The sequence below is a fragment of the Centruroides vittatus genome, unplaced genomic scaffold, assembly GCF_030686945.1.
Source record: "Centruroides vittatus isolate TY-2023 unplaced genomic scaffold, ASM3068694v2 contig_487, whole genome shotgun sequence".
In the NCBI taxonomy this organism is placed as follows: domain Eukaryota; kingdom Metazoa; phylum Arthropoda; class Arachnida; order Scorpiones; family Buthidae; genus Centruroides; species Centruroides vittatus.
Window position 1 is genome coordinate 459,261 of NW_027122275.1, and position 25,097 is coordinate 484,357.

Here is a 25,097-nt window from a genome sequence, read left to right on the forward strand (position 1 = left end):
TTGGTACATCATTAATATTTATTAGTATTATATTTAAATAAATATTAATGAAATCAAATATTTTATATTATCTAAATCAGGGGTCACCAAACTACAGTCCGCGAGGTCAGTTCTTCTGGCCCGCCGCCACACTGTGCCACAAATGAGCTAAAGTATAATCATTTATATGGAAATATCATAGTTTGTACATAAACTTATTACGTAGAAAAAATTAAAATAAGTGTAAGTAAAATTGCCAAAATTAGTGTAATTTGATTTTTGCATCTGAGAGTAATATAATTTTTAGGAAAATTGGTGAAATAAAAAATTTGCGACTTTGGATATCGGAACACTTTTTGTGTAAGTACCTGCAATGAAGTTTCTAAGAAAAGCGATTATGAGCTTGCTGCAGCCATCGTGTTTGTGTATTGATAAATAAATATATTAGTTGTCTTTATTTTTTGTGTATTCAGTATACTGTATTGAACAAAACGGTTATGTGGCCCGTGCTTGTCATTCATTCTCTCAGTTATGTGGCCCGCTGTGAAAAAAGTTTGGTGACACCTGATCTAAATCATTATTGTTAATTTTATGTTCTTGAAAAAGATACATTTTTCAAGTCTGTTAACCATTGATACAATCTGAAAAACATTTTTATTGTACTAAAATACAATATATTTCAGGTGATCATAATTAAAGTGCCCCTATACAGCACTCACTGGAGAGACATCTAACAGTTCATACGTAAGTATGAACTGTTAGATGTCTCTCCAGTGAGTGCTCAAATATAGTACGATACATTTCAAAATATGGGAGACATTTCTTTAAAAAAATATTGGCACCAAAACTCACCACTGTGGCACTTTAGGCTCTGCAAGCAACAGACATTTTATTTATATAAGATGTACTGTACATGCCATACAGAGACTTTAGCAATGCAGGAAGTACTGCTCGATCTGATTTCCATTCTGAAGATACGTGTTCAACATCCAACAATCCTCTGTCATACTTCTCACATGCATTATGATACTGTGTTTCAAGGCTGCCAAATTGCAACAAATTCTTGATAACCTAGACTTTTTAAATATCTCCCAACTAAAAATCACAAGGATTATGATCCAGAGAAAAGGTGACCAGATTTGTATGACTAACTACTCTGTGATTTGTCATACATTTCCTGCTGATAAAATTTTGTCACAAACTGCTGTATGTAGTGTTTAATATGTGAAGATGCTCCATCTTGCAGAAAAGTGTGGTGGTGACTCAAGGCATTGATACTGTTGCAATTGGGATATGACAAAAGTGTTTAGCATCTCTTGGTACCTTTGGGTCATCACAGAGCATGTCACAGGCCCATTGGGACTAGCTTCTTAAAGAAGACTGGTTAAAGGATAATTGTAGCTGCAAATCCATACTAGGTTCTAATTTTAGGCAAGTGCAGTATTTATTGTGTTCATTGAGGTAAAAATGTGTTGCATATCTCCACAAGTTTTTACAGCCATGACACATCTATTGTAGCAAGGAAATTGAATGCAATGGTCAGTCAAATTTCCCTATCAGCAATAAGCAACTTTTGATTGTGGTTAACTTATAAGAATAACAATGCACCAACTCTCTTAGTATTTTCCACATTGTGCCATAGATTATCTCTAACTGCTATAACTCTGCTAATGCATTACTGAGTCTGTAACATTATTCACTGACTGTTCAACAAAGGCTGTGGTAACATGTGAAGTGATAGGTTTGTGCCATTGGCTGGGTTCAACTCCCAGACATTGATCATTTATTTCAAGGAAACTAATTCTCTTCAGAACTTGTTGAGTCAATAGTCCTCAGCATAAATTTTTATGACAGTGAAATTCTTGAAGTGCAGCTGCATCATTGCCATTCTTTTCATAAAACAGTTTTGGCAAGGTGTTGGTCATCATAACTGATAAGAATTTCATTCAATAGTTGTGGTCACTTTTAGATCCAAAACTTTGCTGCAACATGTACGCTTATGCAAAGGAAATTACTTTCTCATTGCTTGAAGTGCCAAAAGTGGAACTTATAGTACAAATTTTTTTTAATGGAAATGTCTTCAAAATGTCCTGAAATGTCACCACAGTAGATTTAATTGCATTAGGACTGCTAAATATCTCTAAATAGTGTTAAATAAGGTATGCTAATTATGATCCTGTGTGTGTGTGAGAGAGACTGTGTGACTGTAGACACAATCTAATGCAGCTCAGTAAAACATGAAATTACTTGTAATGTAAAGGTTAGGTACCTAAAATAAAATAATCAACCATTCCAACTTCAGCAAAAATTCTTTAATCCTAAGAACGTTTTCAAACGCATTAAGCGTCCATCTTCAGTTACATCTTTAAATTAAATATGAAATTCGAACTAATATTAAATTCGAACAAATATTACATAAATTAACGGTACGATTACAATAAATAAATAAATACATAAAAAATAAAAATAAAATAAAATAAAATAAACAGGATTATCGTAATTTACAAAATTATGTCAATATTTCATCAACAAATAAAAATAAAATAAAAATAAAACAAAAAATAAAAACGAAACTAAAAAACAACGTGCGGTTTAAACCAATCACGGATTATCGCTATATTTCTTTACAAATGCCTTCATCCGTCATTAAAGATTTAAAACAATATCAGCTCTAGGATTTATCGTACTTCTATGTTTAGCCCAAATCATCGCACAAAGATTTCCAAGCTGTGGAAAGCCCATCAGCGTCCCTATAATTAATGCATTGCGTACTTCTCTGCGCTCTGTGGATCTCCAATTTTTCGAAAAATTTTATTGCGTGTCTCGATCTAGTAGCCCTGATGATAGAGGCTTGGTCCCAAAAGACCGTGATGCCTTGCTGCTTAGCATAACTGGCCAGGACGGTACTATCAACTGATTTTTCCACCGATCGCTTGTGTTCATTAATCCTCTTTTTTAAATTTCTCAAAGTTGCCCCTATATATACTAATTTAGAATCGAACCTATGATCCCTTAATGGTATCGAATAAATTCCTGTTAGTGAGTTACGCTCATACTTCATCTTATCATTCCTTAAAAGCTTGTATATGGTCGGATTACGTCGATAAATAACCTGCAAATTCCTACTCTTGGAAATCCTTTTAACTAACGGCTTAAGAAAAGGAATGTAATCGAGGATCACTTTCTCTCTTGGTTGGTTTCTACTCCTCCCACTCGTTCGGTTATGGTGTTTCTTGATGAGAGCATCTATTTTTTCTGTTCTGTAGCCATGTTGCAAAGCCGTTGTTCGGATGTATTGTAGCTCTTTAATTGTATCTAAAACATTGGTGCAGTGTGTGTGCGCTCTCTGTATCCACGAGCGAAATACTGCCATCTTGATATGCCCCGGGTCTGCAGAGTTCCTAGGGATAACGATTGGGACTGATATCGGTTTCCGATAGACATTCGTGCAGATTTCCCCTCCTACACATGTTATAGTGAGATCCAAGAAATTAACACTATTATAACTTTGCTGATCTAACTCTAGAGTTAAACCATAGGGGTTTTGATTCATTAAATCTATAAACTTTTTGATGTTGCGATTGTCCTTCCACACGATAAAGATGTCGTCCACGTATCTCACGTATAATAAAATATCATCTCCTACTATCGGGAGAATACTGCTTTCTAGCTTGCGGAGTACCAATTCGCAGAGTATATAAGACATAGGGCTACCCATCGGTACTCCTCGCCCCTGTATATAAGTTTTGTCCTCGAAGCCAAAGAAAGATGTGTGACATATCAAGTCCGCTAATTCCAAGATCTGGGTGTGGTACTTTGCAGCGTTCTTAATATTGGCGAATAAAAAGTCCCGCAAGGCACAAAAGCAAGGAGGCAGCTTGATGGAAGGGTATAATGCCTTGTAATCTAATACCGTTAAACACTCCTCATTCATGAGCGTAACATCCTCAAGTTTTTGGATCAATTCTATCGAGTTTTTGATCGAAAACGGCGAAACTTGCATATTACTTTGTATAAATTTAAGAAGTACTTTTTCTATCTTGAACGTCGGAGCATTACACTTTTCCACTACAGGGCGTACTTGCGGAGACTTTTTATTCGCCAATATTAAGAACGCTGCAAAGTACCACACCCAGATCTTGGAATTAGCGGACTTGATATGTCACACATCTTTCTTTGGCTTCGAGGACAAAACTTATATACAGGGGCGAGGAGTACCGATGGGTAGCCCTATGTCTTATATACTCTGCGAATTGGTACTCCGCAAGCTAGAAAGCAGTATTCTCCCGATAGTAGGAGATGATATTTTATTATACGTGAGATACGTGGACGACATCTTTATCGTGTGGAAGGACAATCGCAACATCAAAAAGTTTATAGATTTAATGAATCAAAACCCCTATGGTTTAACTCTAGAGTTAGATCAGCAAAGTTATAATAGTGTTAATTTCTTGGATCTCACTATAACATGTGTAGGAGGGGAAATCTGCACGAATGTCTATCGGAAACCGATATCAGTCCCAATCGTTATCCCTAGGAACTCTGCAGACCCGGGGCATATCAAGATGGCAGTATTTCGCTCGTGGATACAGAGAGCGCACACACACTGCACCAATGTTTTAGATACAATTAAAGAGCTACAATACATCCGAACAACGGCTTTGCAACATGGCTACAGAACAGAAAAAATAGATGCTCTCATCAAGAAACACCATAACCGAACGAGTGGGAGGAGTAGAAACCAACCAAGAGAGAAAGTGATCCTCGATTACATTCCTTTTCTTAAGCCGTTAGTTAAAAGGATTTCCAAGAGTAGGAATTTGCAGGTTATTTATCGACGTAATCCGACCATATACAAGCTTTTAAGGAATGATAAGATGAAGTATGAGCGTAACTCACTAACAGGAATTTATTCGATACCATTAAGGGATCATAGGTTCGATTCTAAATTAGTATATATAGGGGCAACTTTGAGAAATTTAAAAAAGAGGATTAATGAACACAAGCGATCGGTGGAAAAATCAGTTGATAGTACCGTCCTGGCCAGTTATGCTAAGCAGCAAGGCATCACGGTCTTTTGGGACCAAGCCTCTATCATCAGGGCTACTAGATCGAGACACGCAATAAAATTTTTCGAAAAATTGGAGATCCACAGAGCGCAGAGAAGTACGCAATGCATTAATTATAGGGACGCTGATGGGCTTTCCACAGCTTGGAAATCTTTGTGCGATGATTTGGGCTAAACATAGAAGTACGATAAATCCTAGAGCTGATATTGTTTTAAATCTTTAATGACGGATGAAGGCATTTGTAAAGAAATATAGCGATAATCCGTGATTGGTTTAAACCGCACGTTGTTTTTTAGTTTCGTTTTTATTTTTTGTTTTATTTTTATTTTATTTTTATTTGTTGATGAAATATTGACATAATTTTGTAAATTACGATAATCCTGTTTATTTTTTTATTTTATTTTATTTTTTATTTTTTATGTATTTATTTATTTATTGTAATCGTACCGTTAATTTATGTAATATTTGTTCGAATTTAATATTAGTTCGAATTTCATATTTAATTTAAAGATGTAACTGAAGATGGACGCTTAATGCGTTTGAAAACGTTCTTAGGATTAAAGAATTTTTGCTGAAGTTGGAATGGTTGATTATTTTATTTTATATTGTCTCTTCAGTAAGGAAATATAGTTGGTACCTAATTTCATGTCTGTAAAATTTGATAGAAATCTTTATTTCTAACATTAAAAAATTATGAAAAATGCAATAATTCTGTATCCATTACAGGAAACTATAAAAAACTTGATGAAATATAACATAAAGTAAAAAATTAATATATAAGTAAATTTATCACCCACATTATATTGAATTATTTTCTTGCACATTTTTACTGCTTATAACAACTCACTTATGGAACTTAATTGCTAAATCATATGAAAAACAATAACCAAACCTTTAATATAGCTTAAATTACCATAAAACAAATGTTTTTGGACTATCTTTAGTAGCCATGCTTGGGTTCAGATCAGTTCTGATTCATAGCATAACTATTGAAGGTAGTGAAAAATATAACCTAATCCTCAGCCAAATATTAAAGGTTTTGTTTTAAGTCTGGTTATTCAATTTTTAACTTTTCTATCTTCAAACCTTATATTTTTCAAAAATTGAATAAATCTTTTTATGAATTAATAAAATTAAATAACAATGCAAAAATATTACTAATTTAATAAAGTAATTAAAGTTTTATAGAACAATAATTTTCACAATTTTATTTATATTATTTCATTATGGAAAGCCATTCTAGTGAGTAAGAGATGAAATGATATGAAAAAGTTTCACCAATTTAATTTATTTCTTACAGCTGCACAAATTGTCAATTAGAACTCTGTTGTTTTGAACTCAGCACAACCAAAGAAGAAGGTCGACAGTTTTTATTTGGTGCTAGGTTGCCTTCGGAACGTCAGGAATGGTTAAAATATATTTATAAAGCAATGTCACCTCTCTCCTGCCACATAGAAGAATGGTTTATTGATTTTAAGCATGCAGGTTTTGTATATTTGAAAGAGGGCACTGCCGGTCATTGGCAGACAGCATGGATTGTGGTTAAAGGACGTAATTTACTGGTTAGCCAGCTTGAAATAAATGTAATAGAAGTAGTTGATTTAAGAAAATCCATGGGTGTAGGTAAGAAAATAAAGAAACCATTTAAAGTTATTTATTTTAAACTTTACTACAAGTAGAATACTAAATAATTATCATTTTGTTTTGTGTGGATAACTTGTGAATTATCTGTGTTTAAAGTCAATTCTGAAAACAGTTACAGATTATCATTGCATAACATTAAGAATATTAGACATTATCAGCATTAAAATCTTTCTATTTGCTTGTTTTTAAGGTTAGGCATTTATTATCATTGTCATTGTTATTATAGTAAAAGCTCAATAAAATGGACTTCATGTTATTACAGAGGCTGATTTTGATCTGGCCAAAAGTATAGGCAAATTATAAGAAAACTCATTTGTGTAACAGGCTCCTGCTACTACAGACTATTTTTCAGGTCTGCAGATCGCTTTTGTTATGCCATTTTATTTCATCAGAGTCATCGTTTTATTTATTTCATCATAGTCATCATTTTATTTACTTTATTTACAAAAAATAATATAAAAGTCATTTCGTAATAATTTTTTAACATAGATTTTTACATTACATTTAGTTTTTGTTTCATTTTCTGATTGACTATTTTCATTCAGTTTTGGCTTTGTTTTCTCTGAGTGATGAGCCTTAGATTTGTTTTGTAAAGCAAAGTCACAGATCATAAAAGAAAACAAAAAGCTTTAGATTTAACACAAAAAATAGATATAATTCATCAGATTGAAGATAGAAAATCTTAAGCTGAAGTTGGTAAAGAAGTGTCTTTGAATAAGCAGACAATTTCAGATATTTGGAAAGCAAGAGAAAAACTACAACTGACTTTTCTTAAAACAATTCTTAAAGAAAATGAATAAAAGTATTGTTTTTATTATAAGTTTAATAAAAATCTAGCTTATTCACTTTACAACTGAAACTTTGTCTATTATATAATTGACTTTTGTCCACAATAATAATGTACTGTACATAAATCAATATTACTATATAAGGTGCATTGCAAATGTTTAGGTCCACTCCTTTCAGTTAAGCAAACACAACACAAACACGTCTAAAGAAACCAACACATACATTTATTTGTGAAGGTAGCAGAAACGTGTAAAAATAATACATCATCATCAAACTAGCATACAGTAGAGCGTCGTTAATCAGAACGTCGGTAATCGAAATGGCCGGAAATCGGAACGATTTTCAGTCGGACTGTGTCGTGGTTAATCGAACGTTTTTGATACTAGATTTACTTCTAAAGTATAATTTTCATGTTTTTTATATTCTTCGATATATTTATTTTGTTTGTACAAAATGCAGAAATAATTTTTAACGATACGATAGCCTCGATTATTATTATAAAAATTTTCATTAGGCTTAAAATCGACGAAAATTCAACACGAAGCGACATGTAACGGAGAAAAATTTGAACATCGGACAGGTTGTTATATTTTTTCGCACAAAGTCGGAAATCGGAACAAATGACTAATTGGAACAACCCCAGTCCCCAATTGATTCCAATTTTCGACGCTCTACTGTATTATTAGACGACTGTAAATGAATAAAATACACAAAGTGAGATAATCTGTGTTGCAAAAGTTTAGTTTCACCATTTAAAATTACATATTATCGTTCCAGAAACCCCCCTCCTTTTTCACCCTAATGTAAAAAAAACAATGAGGCATGCTGTCTAAAAGTTGCTGGTTCACATCTTGACTTATCTCGTCCCACACAGAGGTGATGACTGTCTGCAGTTGTGCAACATGTTCATAGGTGTACACCTTCCTAGCGAGGATTCCCCAGAGGTTCTCCATGGGGTTAAGGTCAAGGGAATTAGCAGGTTACTCCATTACATGCACACCATTGTCTAAGAATCACTCCCATGTAGTGTGTGCTACATGGATTAGTGTGTTGTCCTGTTGGAATGTCCAGAATGATCCTTTAACCTCAACCCTCTCTCCAAATGTCATAAGGTGCACATCCAACAGTTCCTGGTAGTCTCTGGCCTTTATATGCCACTCAGAAATGCGATGTTAGTCTTTCTGTTGTATCTGAATCTATCCAAAACCATTACTGATCCTCCTCCCATTTGGCATATGGAAAAAATCTTGTCCTCTCTCATGCTAGTAGTAGCACCAGCCATTAGGACCATCTAAATTAAATTTTTTTTTGTCGCTGAATACTACTCGTCTCCACTCTGTATTCCAATTTGAATGTTCTCTAGCCCATTTTACCCATGCTATGTGATGGTCTGATGTCAATCTGGGCTGATGTTTCTTCTTCTTGTATAGCAGTCGTCCGTTGAGCCTTATAGATCTTGATAGGGTTGACATGAACATTAACCATTGGATCACCTGCCAACTATCTGAGTGTGATGATCCTGATTGTTTTAGGGTGTTTACGATCTGTCGAAGATGATATTCACTGAGTGCTCATGGATGTCCTGAACAGGGTTTTTGGTTGTAATCCTTTTGGTTACATACATAATTGTTCACCACATTATGTGCTCAATTAATCCATTTTGCTATAGCCCTGTTGAACAGCCCTTGCTGCTTTAATGCATCAATCTTGCCTCTCTCATAGGCAGATAACCACCCTGCCACAGCCCATGTTTCCATAAATGTTATATCAAGCAAATCACACAACTCAAAGTTGTAGCAATATGACAATTTCACTCTTAACCCTTACCCTGCCGGGTGCCACGCCCCCTTACTTTGTAAAACGGCCAAGGACAAAACAAGTGAATCAGGCAATATTATTTTAAAAATTCACCAAAAATTAAATTCTTATTCTATTCATATGAAAAAAATCACATATATTCATCAATATAGTTAGTTTTAGATATTACATTTTTCGATAAATTTTATTAAAGAAATTTATGAGAAAAAAAATAATTATATATCATAAGTGACGTTTAAACTTGAAAACTCGTTACTTTTTGTTAAAATTGACATTCTCCAGTTACTTCATTTTTATTGGCACTGAGCCAGATCGATGTAAAATATTGTTCTGTACGATTTGCTATAACATTTATGCATGTATGTTTATTCGTTGTAAAATTATTGCACATTATATCAAACATTTGTTTAAAATCTGAACTTTATTCTGCTTTCAACTAATATAATGAACTAATATACTTTATTCATTTTATATCAAACAAGATTATTTATTTTCGGAATAAACATATGATTACCAGTAGCAATAGATGTAACATTTTCGGATATTTTAGATTTAAATAATAATTAAAAACTAAAAATTAAAAAAATATATAAAATATCAGAACTGAAGGTCATAACTTAAATATTTATGATGCATTAACATATTATAGCTGAATAAATTTATTATAGCATTAATGAACTTATTATTGTAATATTATTGCATAAATATGCTAAAAATAAAATAAAAAATAATCAGAAAATGAAAAATTAAGAAAAAACCATCGATAATTAAAATTTTTTAAGTCGACAAAACACCACCTGGACAAAAATATGTGAAACAGACGATAAACAAGACGATACCGTCAAGTGCTGACATCTGTTGTCGATAAATTTTATAAAAATCGATTTTTATCAGGGTAACGATGAATCGGTACCCTGGCCGTTTTGCGAAACAATTAGGGTAACGATAGATCGGTACCCTGGCCGGGAAAGGGTTAACATGTATAAAATAGTTTAAAACATTTAACTTGCAGGTTCATATTGTTATTTATCCGGGGGATGTGGTGGAGCTAAACTTTTGCAACACATGGATTATCTCATTTTGTGTGTTTATGCATTTACAGTTGTCAAATAATATGCTAGTTTGATGATGATGTATTATTTTTATATGTTTCTGCTACCTTCACAAATAAATGTATGTGTTGGTTTCTTTAGATGTGTTTGTGTTGTGTTATTTAACTGAAAGGCATGGACCTAAACTTTTGCAATGCACCTTACAGTAGACTCCCCTTATATTTGTGATAACAGATCTGCTGAAATGAAGTAAAATACATTGGTGTCTTGGCCTGGAGAAAACATCTGCCAACTGCAGATGTGCTTTCCAGGTCTATTATCAAGATCCATTCTAATGTGATTCTACTATATAGTAATGGACTTTTTGATATAACAGACAAGTCTATAACAAGTAATCACAATAAAACAAACTTCTATTATAATGGACCAATGTCTTTGGTCCCATGATAGTCCATTATATCAAGCTTTTACTGTATTATTATTATTATATTGGGTTGAATGGAAAGTTTCTGCATTTTTGAGAAAAACCATAAGATTATTTTAAAATATTATCAGATAACCAAATAAATAAATGTAATTTTTTGAAATGTGAGTAAGATGCTTGTATTTTTTGTCTAAAGTAATTTTATTTATAAAGATATTCACCTTTACATTCATTTTACTTTCTCAATAGGAGGGCAGTTTGAAAATGCTTTTTTTTTTATAAATGATTTGAATGACGCCCAAAAAAAATCTTTGTGTTTGGTGGACTTCGAGGAGTATTGTTCATCATGAGTACTTGAATGTTGGTCAAACCCTCACAGCAGATTTATACATTGAGCAGCTCCAAAGAGTATAGTACATAGCAGATTAAGGTTAAAACAGCTGTCTTTGGCAAATTGTTGAGGTGTTTGTTTTTACAAGATAACACTCACATACACATTGCAGAAATTAAAGAAACAAGATAATGCATTTGGGATAGGAACTTTTACTTCATTCTTCTTATTCTGCTGACTTATCTCTGTTGGATTACTACATTTTTTTAACTTTAGATAATCATATGCATGGAAAACAATTTACAAATCATGCAGCTATAAAAGAGGAAATAACTCAATTTTTAATGCTAACATGGTATTTTCAAATTGTCAAACCATTGAGAAAATGTAACTGAATGTGAAGGTGAATATTTTGATGAATAAAATTATTTTAAACAAAAAATACAAGCATTTTTATTCACATTTCAAAGAAACAACATTATTTATTTGATTACCTGATATATTCATTATCAAAAATGTAATTTTCATTATTTGTAATCATCTTCTAACATTCCACAAATTTATTGATTTCATTTGCATAAAACATTTTTTGGATTTGATTCAAAAATTGATTATATATCTGATAAAATGGCCAGGATAGTAAGTACTAGTGAAATTGTATATATATATATATATATATATGATTTTTTCTTTATTTAATTCATAAAAGTACAAATTGAAACTGAATACAAATGAAGAAAGTTGCATAATAGACATGTTATATTTTTTTATTTTAAATTATAAAAAATCAAATTGAAATAATAGAAAAGTCATAAATTATTAATATATACACTATGTATATTAGTTGAAATGAAATCAAAAATTATTTATTAATGATATTTTTAAAAATGTTTGTTTATAGTCAAGTTAACAAATACTAATCAAGGATGCCCATCAGTATCATCAAGTGGTCCATTATTTCATATAGACTTACCTCAAAAAGCTTTTTATATACAAGGATATTGGCCCATACATACAGAATCATGGTATCAAGTGATACATCAGGCTTGGACTTTACCACCAGAAAGTTATTTAACTGATCATTATATGACACAAGAAAATGTTCCTGTAATAATAGATAAGTGCCTGAATTTCATAAGTACACATGGTTAGTACAGATTTTTCATAACTGTTACATTTTTTTGTATTAAAATTAATTATCATAACTTTTTATTAAAAATTACAAATCATTTTTAAAAGAAATACTATAAACTAATACAAACTGCATCAATTCATTTCATTTTCACCTCAGTAGTCTAAAATAGATAAAATTATGATCAATTATAAGAGAAAAAATTGTTAATTGTAATTTATCTGTTATCTAAACTTATTTCTAAAAAGTTTATGCAATGTATAATTTTAAATATTTTTCAGGGACTACAGTACAAGGAATATATAGGATTGCTGGTTCTTCATCAAAAGTGAGAAAATTATTAGAATGTCTCAGACAAAGTAAGTTTACTTAATAAATAATAAAGTAATTAAAAAGTATTGTGACATTAACTTTCTATACTTGAACATATATATACAATGAACTCTTTATTTCTAACACCAGAAAATCAAGAAAATTTTCAGTTGTCTGTTTTTGAAAATTAAACTAGTTTTCTGCAAGTTTATAGGGTTCAACAGTATTCCAAATTGTTTGGAAATATTACATTTTCTCATTATCTTTTCTAATCACTTCAAAATTTAAATAAAGTATAATGCATCTAAATAGCTTTATTTTTTATATTTAGTGGTTCTTAATTGGTATTATCATACTTTTGAAAAATAATAAGAGAAATAAAAATTATCTTAATGAATTAAATATTTTTTTCATATTTAATTCATTAAGATGATTTTTCTTTCTTTTTTATGTTTTGTTGAAGCAGAGCATTGGTGAAGCTTCTATGAAGCTTACAGAATTGTGTTTGTTCTCAAAATCTGTTCGATATATTTTGATTAAACTTTGCTGTTTTCCATTAATCGTGATGCGGAATCCAAAAAAATGCAATAAAAAAATGGGGTCTATGACTTCATTTTCAAGATATAAGGCCATTTCACTACACACACAACAAAGAGATATCGCACAAATCATGTGACTTTATTGTGCAATGTTTTACAGTTGCTAGCATGTCTTGTCTGGGCTTGTAGAATCAAGTTCATTCTCAAAATTTAATTGATCAATTTCGATAAAACTTTGCCATTTTCCATTAATTGAGACGAGGAATCCAGAAATGTAATGTGGGTCTATTTAAATGAAAAAAGTAGCAATGAATCACTTAACTTTCCTGGCAACATTTAAAATTCTGGGGGTGCTATCTGTTAGAATATTTCATTTAAAAAACTGTTTACATTTTTAATTATTATAAAATGACAAAAAGATTAATTTTGAGAGTAGGGATAGGTTTTATAAAAAATTGTAAATGCTAATAACGAGTAAAATCATCATTAAGTTCAACCCTACTCAAGATATGACAAATGACCATCCTTTATCTCCTCATCCTGTCAACCTTAAACACCAAGATTTAATAGCATGATTTTCTCTAATACACAAACCTTACTGCAAAATTTTAGACATTTTCGAAAGCATGGGAGTTATTAAGCTTCAAAGAGGGTAAACAAAATTGTGCCACACACAAGCATTAACTTCCATACATACAGAAAAAACTGAATGTTTTTGCATTTCCCGGTGTTTCAAGGTCCCCTAAGTCCAAATATGTAAAAATCTTGTTTTTTGATTGATCACCATACTTTTCCTCTGTTAGCTATAACAGAGCCAGGAAAATAAAAATAGGAGTCCCTGACTTTGTTTTCAATATTACAATATTAATATATATTCTTGTTCTCTGATGTGATGAGTGCAACCTAACAGAAAAAGTAATACTGCTTTTATTTTTGACCTAGGGGTCAAAAATAAAAACAGTATTACGTGTGCCTAATGGAAAATAGGTGCAAAAAACAAACAAAACACAAGAAAAAGCAATCGCCATTGATTACTTTGTTCTTGGATCGTCGTCTGCCATGGCCTGCAGGTACGAAGATGGCCTCTTTTGTGGCAGCAAGTGCAAAATTTACCTGTCTGCATCTGTCAGGTACTGTACAAGGATTGCCTTTTCTGTGTCTAACAGGTGCAAGGATCACTTCTTTCTCTCTGGTTTTGCCTCAATTTTATTTTTTATTTATTTAGGGTAAAGTTTAAGAGAGCTGTCTGTCTTGCTTGACAGACTTAGCCCTTAAGGAAATGAAAGGAATGAAAAATAAAAGTCAGAGAGTAAGGGGAAGGATAGAAGGTGAAGTCAAAAGGATCACATGAGCTGCCTAAACCTGGCATTATTAAAAAAAAACACAAAAAGAAAATGACAATACAAAAACATATAAAAATTTACAATTGTGGCTACTTTGCCAACAATGTGATTTTGAAAGTAAACATTTAAACAATTTAAGCTTGACAATTTGATAGTATTTACATTATTTACACAATATCAATTCTGTTGTATTGATCCAGATGCCTGTGTCAGTCCATTGTTCATTGGGTTATCTTCTCATTGGTTTTTCGTTCCTTCTTTCCTTGTTAACGATAGCTTTCTGGTTGTTTTAATGAAGTTGCAAAGATGTCCATGTAGGGTTCTGTTTTGAATTAATTCACTCTCTTTTGGTGGCTAGTTAGATCCAGCTATAACATACTGTGTTTGGAATTTCTCTTGTTGATGTTCATATCTACTACGTTCGTAGAGATAGTGAGAGACATCATCTGTTTTGTTGGTATTGGTGCTGCACTTCGTTGTTTTTCTTGCCAAAGCAGAAAAGATATGTGTTGAAATTTCCATGTCCTAGCAGATATTGTGTGAGCTCATAGTTGGGTCTCAGATGTCTGCATGTCTGTCTGTTGTTGGTTGTTGATATGAAACTGTATAAAGTTCTCCCAGTTGTGGAGTGTTCCCACTCCTCCTGCCATTGTTGTTTGACTATTTCCTTGATTTTGTTCTTGACAATAGTGAGCGGTATTCTTTTATATGTTATTGGGAGATTTTCTATTGTGGCCCTCTTTGCCAACTTATCCACCAGCTCATTCCCCTCATTTCCCTTGTGTCCAGGGATCCGGATATTGGAATTTTATTATTTTATTTTTGCCTAATTTCTGGGCCAATTCAATAAGTTCCTTGGCCAGTTGTGTCCTTCCATTTTGATTCCTCAGTGTGTGGATTATGACTCTGCTATCTGTGTATACCTTTATTGGTCCCTTAAAACTCTGGGGTTTATTGTCTATGTGCTGCAAAGCCTTGAAGACTGCCCAGAGCTCTGCTTAAGTAATCATGCAATACTTAGCCATTTTTAAATTCGCCTGGTATGTTTGAAAATTTTTTGGGTCATATATGACTATTCCGGTTCTGGAGCTTTCTGCATTTTTTGATCCATCTGTAAAAATTTTCCATTGTTCTCCCTGGTTCTTATGTGTTTGATCTATGTCTCCCTCAATTCTATTGCAATACGACAAAGTCATGCAATGTTCTATTATAGCTAAAATTCAATAAATTTCATAAAAGTTGTTCTAGTTACAGCATTTGGCACTGGTACCAAACTGATATGGTTATTACATAAATGCAATTAGCATAACATTGCATTTTCATGAATCCATAATAGTAGTCCCATTACAATTGAAAACAATTTTATCACATTGTTTTCAACTGAATAACTTTGTCTTATTCTAACATTAAATCACTTCATTATAAATTTGGTAATCTTTTTTATTTTATTTATTTTTTGCAAAATTAATTATTTATATAAATCTTCTCTTTAAAACAGATGCATGGAATGTCCATATAAAATCAGATGAATATTCTCCACATGATGTAACAAGTGTTCTGAAAAGATTTCTAAGAGAATTGCCAGAATGCATAATGAGAGAAAAATTATATCTTCTATGGGTCAGAGCTAGTGGTAAGTTATCAATTTGTTTCATGTGATTATAAAATTAGTTATATTCTTTACAGTCATTTGCACTATCAAATTTATTTTAGAAATAGATCATCGGGATGAGAGGTTAGAAACGTACAAATCATTGTTAAAACAATTACCTGATGAACACTACCAAACCCTCAAAAAATTAATAGGACATTTATTTAGGTTTGTTTTAAATAAATATTTTATTTATTTTTTTATATTTTATTTTGTTTTTATCATCTAATATTCCTATGTTGTCCAAATATTTTTGATACAGTATCAGGGAACATGAAGATAAAAATATGATGCCTTCAATGAATTTAGCACCTATTTTTGGTCCTACTTTGTTATATAGTAATTTGGGCAATTCTCATGGATTTAATCAAACTAATGCCATGATGGATGTTGTTTCAGATTTCATTACACATTACACTTGGCTTTTTGAGGTCTGTTTTGGTAGTTTTATGTTTTCAAATTTTATTTTATTTTGTATTAGAACTGTTAAAAACAATGACTGCAAGAAGAAATAATTTGGATTATAACAGAGAATTTATTTTTATAGTTTTAATTTAGGAATTAAATAAGTAATAGTATGTTTTTTTTTTGTTTATGCAATAAATTCAATTTAATAGATTGATCCTAGAGAATTAGAAAAGGAGAAGGCAATTCAACAAGCTTTACAGCTTTTAAGAGAAGCAAAAATTGCTCAGGTATTATTTATATTTATGAAGAAAAACATCTAATAAGATTTTCTGTAATGATGAAAATGTTAAATTGATTATTTTGATACTCAGCGTCCTGCCGGTGATATTTTAGTTGGTGTATATATTTATAACAAAGAATGGGGAAAATGTTTGAATGTCAGGGTAAGTAATATCTGCATAATAAATCTTTAGCCGTATGAAATGAATTGTTAATTTCATGTTTATGAATTTAACATAGTCATTTATTTTACATAAATAGTCAATTTAATTTAGGTTTTCTTTAATATCATACACAAATTTTCTGATACAAATATAAACATCAGTTAACCCAATTTCTTCCAGAACCTTCTAAATTAATTATTAAATATTTAATTTAATTATAATTATTAAATTTATCAAGAGATGGTGCCTAATGCCTATCTCTAATTACTTGACATATAATTATTAATATAGCAACCAATATAATCTTGCAGTTTGGCACTAAATTTTCTAATTGAATTAATTTAGGTAATCTCGAATTGAAGAAATTAAGAATTTAAGCATAAAATGTAATTTTTCTATAAGAATATTTCATATTTGAGAGTTTATATTATTACCATTGTTGTATCTGCATAAACATATTTTTTTTAAAACAATGATTATTTTGAATATGCTAACATTTCAGCATACTTTATACCAGTATCATTCTGAAACCATCAAAAAGAAAATAGAACAGAAATATTATTCTATACTATTTCTATTTTCAAAGTAACTATTATTTTATTTAATTACAGGAAAACAAAACAAAAAAAATGTTTATGTAAATAAATAAAATAATAATTACTTAAAATATATTTCTCTGTACAGATGGATGTAAGAAATTTTTGTATATATTTTTTGTATATTATAATACATCAAGTAGATTATTGCTTGTCATATATTTCATTAGTTTAAGAAATATTAAAGAGTTTTATTCTTATTGAGGTGGAGCATTAGCAAAGCCTCTTCTATGTGGCTTAGGGAATTGTGCTCATTCTCAAAATATGTTTGATCAATTTTGATTAAACTTTGCCATTTTCCATTAATTGCAATGAGGAATCCAAAAATGTAATAAAAAATGGGGGCCCATGACTTTGTTTGAGATATAAGGTTGTTGTATGATGTTCCATGGTCACTAGCACACTTTCTATGGGCTTATAGAATTGAGTTTGTTCTCAAAATTTAATGGGTCAATTTTGATAAAACTTTGCCATTTTTCTTTAATTATGATGAGTAACCAAACATGTAATAAGGGTCTGTTTAAATGTAAAAAATAAGAGTCTGTGACTACATTTTTACTATACAGAGATATTAAAGTGACAATGTTTGTGCTCTCTTATGCGACTAAGTGCACTTAACGGAATTTGGGTCTAGGGTCAAAAATAAAAAACATTGCTTGTGCATACTGGAAAATAAGTGCAAAAAATGAACAAAACATGAGAAGAAAGTAATTGATGGCAATTGCTTTGTTCTTGGATTGCCTCTCCATGTTGACAAATGCAAGGATTGCATCCCATGGCTGGCAGGTAAAAGGATCATTTCTTTTATGGAGGAAAGTGCAAAGTTTATCTGTCCGTCACATCCATCAGGTACAAGGATTGCCTCTTCTGTGCCTAACAGGTGCAGGGATTGTTTGTCTTTCTGGCTCTTTCTCAATTCTATCGTGATATGACAAAGTTATGCAATATCCTAGTGTGTTCCATATTTAAAGAAACATAGATGTAACATCTACAGTTATTTTAAACACAAGTTTTTCTAAAATTAAATTTAATAATTTTTAAAATCTAAGACAAATTTTTCCCTACGTATATGTAACTGTTTTTAAAAAAATTTTTTGATTTTCCAGCTAACACCTTCCATGACTGCTGAAGACCTTTGTCTATATGCATTCTCTCATGCCGACATTAAAGAAAGTTGTGAAAAATTAGCTGTTTTTGAAGTTATTTGCAATGAAGAATTAGGTTATATTTAGTTTTACTAGCAAAGAATGTTTTATATATATTAAATGAAATTATGCTTATAAACATGTTATAGCAATATTTAATTTAATTACAGAGAGACCTTTACATTATCAAGAGATAGTATTGGCAGTGACATTACACTGGGCATCCTGGGCAGAAGCAGATGCTAAAGGAAATTATCTCTTAATTAAACACAATCATATCTGTGATGCTATCATGCCTCTAATTCAGGTATTTCTTTTGTCAATATACAGTAAATAAAAAAATTTTTACTATTTTCTAAATGTCATTATTTATTATTTTTTGAAAATTTAATGTTAACTTATATAAAAATTAGTCTAGCTACACAGTTCCATATAAACTGAAATCACCAATTATGTTATGAAAAAAATCATTTCAAAAATCCTAAAAAGGAAGGTCCAGCTGTCCTTATAATTTTGTTCTAGAACACTAAATAAAAATGGTGATCGTCTGAAATATTTATAGAGCGACTTTGTCTTCAATTTGTATAACAAAAATCATTGTTTTAATCACAATAATTTTTTATAGGTATCACTAGATTATACATATTTTGAAATTATATCCCGAACATAACATAAATTTTAAAAGCAATGTATTCGAATTACATAACCAGTTGGAACATCTGAAAAAAAGCATTCGATTTTGTTAGCCAAAAATTTTGTTCTAAAAATTTTTGTTTTGTTCTATATTGTTTTTACCTGATGATGTCTATTTTTATATAGACAAAAACATTAGTAAAATTTTTTTTCCACAGTGCTGGTGTTGGTTTTGTGCATTGTGTGTTTAGTTTTAAATTATAGTTATAAAATTGTTTTCAGAAATATTAAATCTTAAATTTTCTTTCCTATTTATAGACTAGACAACCTCTGTCAATGTTTAGCGAACTGAGATTTGCTGATTTTCGTTCAAAGACATTCAGAAAATTTGTTTTTGAATTTATTGGAGCTAAATTAACTTATTATAAAGATGCAAGAGTAAGTAAGAATGTTTCAGTAACATTTAATGAAAATTCTTTTTGTAACTAATATTTCATTACAGTATTGCCTTAAGCTTATGTAAGTTTGATGTTTGGATTATATTTTGCTTTTAATTGAATCAGCAATTGTTATTAGCAATTAAGAATTGTAATACAATATACATAGTCATTATAATTAAAGTTCCATTTTGAAATGGCCATAAAAGGAAAACTACTGGACAGAATGTTATCAAACTTGGTAATAGTTTACAAGAAGTCATGGGATTTTATTTTCTCCAAAAAAAGAAAAAGTTCAAAAACTCACCACCAGTGGGAATGGTGCTGTATGCAATATTGTTAGATGAAATAAGACGTGAAGACATTGGTTGAAAATGTTTTTAATCGTTTCTAAAAAATGTTACAAAGCATCCACCATTTTCTGAAAGCAAGTTAAATTGTATTACTGTGTTCTCAACAGTAACTCTTAGCATATCAAGAGGAATTTTTTTTGTGGAAAATAAAATCCCATGACTTCCTGTAAACTATTACCAAATTTGATAACATTCTGTCTGGCAGTTTTCCTTTTATGGCCATTTCAAAGTGAAACTTTAATTATTATAATGACCTTGTATATTCAACATTCCCTTTGTAATTCGTTCTCTTAGCAGGTACTTTGTTCCCCTGTTAGTTTCATCTTTCTAGGCCACCCCATTTTCAACTTTTTCAGGTTTTTTGGTTTTCAGCTCTCCTGTTTTTTTCCTTTGTTTAGTTATAAGTTATTAGTTTTAAGGTAGTTAAGTAGTTTTAGGGTCTTTCTAGATGGTGTGTCCATCTAATTCTGAAAACACTGGGGCCAGGAGCCCATGCTCAGACATCTTGTCGGTCTGTAAAAAGCTTAGGGAGCTTTTGGATGTTATTTTGGAAAACTGTCCAGAAGAATGCAGCTCTGCTGTTCGAAAAGAGAACAACAAAAATTCGTGAAGCTGCAAATGATGTTTTCTTGCTAGCTGTCCGAGCATCGGTTCATTATCCCAACAATGATGTTGATATGTTGAATAGTTTAATTAGCGAAGCAGTTTTGAAATCCTTAGCTGATAGTGTCTGTTATATTCAACTGGAGGTTTCCAAGAAGGTCGGCTCTCTCATTGATTGCAAAGTCAACAAAATATTGGACACTGTAAAAAACACTATTTGACTAGTTTACCAACCTTCTCCTATGCTGGTGTTGCTGCAAGGGCTAACACAACAAACATCAAAATTATCCAGAAAACAGTCCAAAAACATACACAATCCAGTGCTGGCACACACTCAGTTCCAGTTTTTCCAAAAGAAAAAATTAATATCACTCAGGACGAAATAAGACAAACACTCACTACAAACATATAACTGAGATTCCTAACTGACTAGGTTTAAGCACTCAGGAAAATTAAGAATAACGGAGTTTGCATTCAGTTAAATACAAAGGGTGAGAGCGACAAAATGGTAGCTGCCATAAACTCAGTAAAAACATTAAGGAATAGGTTAGAAATCAGATACTCGGCAGCCAAACAACCTAAGGTTATTCTGTTAAATGTCCCAGGCGACACTGTCACCAGCACCTTCATAGAGGAACTCTACATCCAAAACACTGCAATAAATACTACACACACACTCCAGGAATTTCAAGACTCTTGCTGTGCTCTAACCAAAATAACTTGCAACACGACAGACACCTCTAGATTACACATTCCTTGCCCTTCAGGTAACTCCTAGTATCAGGAACATATTAATTCAACAGCAGTATGTTAGTGTGCGATGGGCAATGATAGCTGTAGATGACTACATTCCTCTCACACGCTGCTACAAATACTGTGGTTATGGCCATCTAGCTAGCAAATGTACAGAAAAACAACACTGTAGTCACTTCATGGGCAACTACAGCTACAAGGTTTGCCACGTCCACAGTCAGGAACCGTGCTGCATTAATTATGCAAAGGCCAATAACACTCTACCAGAAGGGAACAAACATAAGACCATGCATAATGCATTCTCTCAACAGTGCCCCATAACCAAACACATGTAAACACAAGCTGCCAATAGGGTCAGCTATGAAAAATATACCTGTACACAATACGAACACAGGCAGCTATAAACTCATACAGATTAATGCACAGAAATGCAAAGCTGCCTGCTCCCTCCTCATTCACACTTCCAATGTACACAATACAGACATCATCATGATCCAAGAACCCTACACTATTAACAACATGATAGTCAGGTTCAATGACTGGAAAGTCTATCCAGCTCAAGACCCTGGCTATCACATCAAGGCTGGTATTATTATCAGGAACAAAAACCTTACTGCCTGTCTTGTCTCCCAACATGCCACAGAATACATTACCACCGTCTGTGTTACAGACAATAACGCTCACTTTTACGTATGTTCCATCTACATTCCAGACACAACAAACATTGAGACAGCCATTGAAGACATTCATCACCTCCTAAACTCATACAAAGATAAACCTATCCTAATAGGAGGAGACTTTAATGCCAAGTCTGCGACCTGGCATAGTCCAAAAGATGACCCATTGACATAGTTAACGAAACCATGGCCCAACACAACCTTACTCACTTGAACACCAGTACCTTTCTGACCTACTCCTATACCATGGGGGAAACTTGGATCGACCTAACATTAGGAAATAGTCACATCACCCCTAGTCGACCACTGTTACACCACTGACGTAGATTCTGCCAATGGTCATAGGTATATCTTCACCCAACTGAACACTACTAGTAATAATCATAGTTTTCACTATACTCACACTAACTGGCAATTATTCTGCAACACCTTCATTTGGGCTGGTACTCTTCACCACAGTCACTATACTCGGGACACATTAGACAAGCTTGTCATCAGGCTTACAAATACGCTTAACTCTTACATTATTGCCTCTGATGTCAGACATTGTAAACACAAAAGAGTTCCTTGGTGGACCACTGAGCTAGAAAACAAGAAAAAAGTAGTTAGGAGATTAAGGAGGCAATTTAGAAATGAACATGATCCGAACATTAAAGTCACACTTAGAGACCAGTACAGACATGAACACAATGCTGACTAAGCCTTATAAATAAAACAAGGACTAACACTTAGAAGGATTTCTGTACCAACATGTGCAGTCGCAACCCTGGTCTGAACTGTACTACTTAGCTTGTAAGGATAAACGCCAGCTTCAAACCCCTTCCACTATTTAGCTTCCTGATGATCGCTACACCAACAACATGGAAGAAACTATCATGCACATCCTCACTAGCCTTTACCCTTCAGATGACCCACAGCAGAATGACAATACACAGTCATTCTGGAGTTCTACACTCACTCCGCCTAATACAGACAATGACCACAACTTCACTTACATAGAGGTTTCGAATGCCATCTGTTCGCTCACAGATAACAAAGCCCCAGGTCTTGACAGCATAACCACTAGGATGATAAAACATGCATTTGAGGTCAATCCTACAGCATTTGTTATTCTCTTCAATATCTGCTTGAACACTGGCCTTTTTCCTACTCAGTGGAAAAAGGCTAGTGTCAAATTGATTCCCAAACCCACCAGCGCTAACACTTACAAAAAATACAGGCCGATCTGCCTTCTCTTAACTCTGGGAAAAGTGTTAGACGGTCTAATGATTAATAGGATCACATGGCATCTACGCAAGCATAGAGCCCTGCATCAGAATCAGTTCGGCTTCTCTAAAAACAAAGGTGCAGATGTCATCCATCAGGTCATTAACTACATCCACCAGGCTAAACAAAACAATCAGCATACTGCAATTATTGCTATTGACTTTAAAGGTGCCTTTGATCATGCCTGGTGGCCTTCTATCCTGCACATATTACATGCTCATCACTGCCCTCAAAATCTTTACAAACTTTTTCAATCCTATCTTAGCGACAGGAGTGCAGGTTACAACACATAATAACATAGGCATACCCATCACTTGAGGCTGTCCTCAGGGATCCAGGTCTAGTCCTGGTCTCTGGAACATAACCTATAACTCTATTCTGCACTTAAAGGACACCCTGCCTCCTGGCTGCCACATACAGGGCTATGTGGATGACACAATTATCCTAGCTTCACACAGGAACAATGAACACTTACAGGACATATGCAACAACATTCTCAATAACATTCACCAGTGGAGTATTAAGCATAGGCAACCAACCCATTAACACAGACAAATGCAAAAGCATGATAGTTGGTAGGAATGTGCCACTCATCAGGAAACTTGCCCTTTGAATAGGTGCTGACAGAATAAAGCAAACAATGGAAATTAAATATTTAGGTGTTATTCTTGACAAGAGACTTAACTTCACACCCCACATCAAGCTAAAAAGATGGCCAATGCCCTCATTAGTATTGCTAGGAACACCTGGGGCTTTGGCTCTAACACTACTAAGCTTATTTACAGAGGTACAATTTGGCCAGCAGTCCTCTATGCTGTACAGGTCTGGGGCCACGTGGCCGTCAAAGTCCATAACTGTAAAAAACTGTTCTCTCTTCAAAGGATTGAAGCTCTCCGTATTTGTAAGGCTTATAAGACTGCACCCACTAGTGCCCTTTTGGTAATGTCAGGATTGACCCCTATTGACTTACCTTAATCTCATCACCTTACCCTGGTGAGATTATAGCAATGTTGTTGAATGTTGACAAAATAATTAGAGTAGGTAAGATTCCCCCCACTTTGACGTTGATCGATGATATCAAAAAATTCAGCATCGACAAAAATACCCGACTTACAATTACCATCCCTCCCATCAGCTTGCCCCTAACGTTTACTTCGAAGATCCAGGTGACCATCCTATGTTTAGGATTTACACTGATGGTTCCAAGATGGGGGATGTGGGTGCCACTTTTGTAGTTTACTCTGACTTAGGCCATGGGCTTCACAATGCTTGCTTCCGTCTAGGTACACACTGACTAGGTACACACTGCTCAATATCACAGCTGGAAACTTTAGCTATTTACATGAGCTTAATTCACATTAGGCATAGGAAGGACAAAAGACACTACTTACACTATTGCATTTATTCTGACAGTAAAGTAGCTTTACACAGGATTGCAAAATCTGATAACCACTTAAAAAAAACTCATCCATCTCATACACCACATTCTCAGATACTCAGACAACATTAGAAAAGATTTCCAATTGATCCCGGGTCATGCGGGGGTTTTTGCAATGAGACTACTGACTGTCTTGCCAAACAAGCTGCAAAGTCTTCGGTCACTAGTACTTTCAGTTACATTCCTACCTCGTACATCAACAATCACATCAAGAAGCAAATCTTCATTCTCTGGCAAGACAGCTGGGACCGTGACACCACTG

At 32.9% G+C, this 25,097-nt stretch overlaps 1 protein-coding gene across 5 annotated transcripts in view; it reads left to right on the plus strand.

Moving 5' to 3' along the window:
* Positions 1-25,097, plus strand: part of RhoGAP15B (RhoGAP_ARAP and RA_ARAPs domain-containing protein RhoGAP15B) — a 105,828-nt gene that overhangs the window by 74,687 nt on the left and 6,044 nt on the right. For all 5 annotated transcript variants that reach the window (XM_067273718.1, XM_067273717.1, XM_067273719.1 and 2 more), the window contains 11 exons: positions 6,349-6,671; positions 12,008-12,253; positions 12,520-12,597; positions 15,931-16,065; positions 16,146-16,251; positions 16,346-16,514; positions 16,701-16,778; positions 16,863-16,934; positions 18,637-18,751; positions 18,846-18,982; positions 19,627-19,746. In XM_067273718.1, coding sequence (XP_067129819.1) covers positions 6,349-6,671; positions 12,008-12,253; positions 12,520-12,597; positions 15,931-16,065; positions 16,146-16,251; positions 16,346-16,514; positions 16,701-16,778; positions 16,863-16,934; positions 18,637-18,751; positions 18,846-18,982; positions 19,627-19,746 — 1,579 coding nt within the window. The remainder of the gene's footprint in view (positions 1-6,348; positions 6,672-12,007; positions 12,254-12,519; positions 12,598-15,930; positions 16,066-16,145; positions 16,252-16,345; positions 16,515-16,700; positions 16,779-16,862; positions 16,935-18,636; positions 18,752-18,845; positions 18,983-19,626; positions 19,747-25,097) is intronic.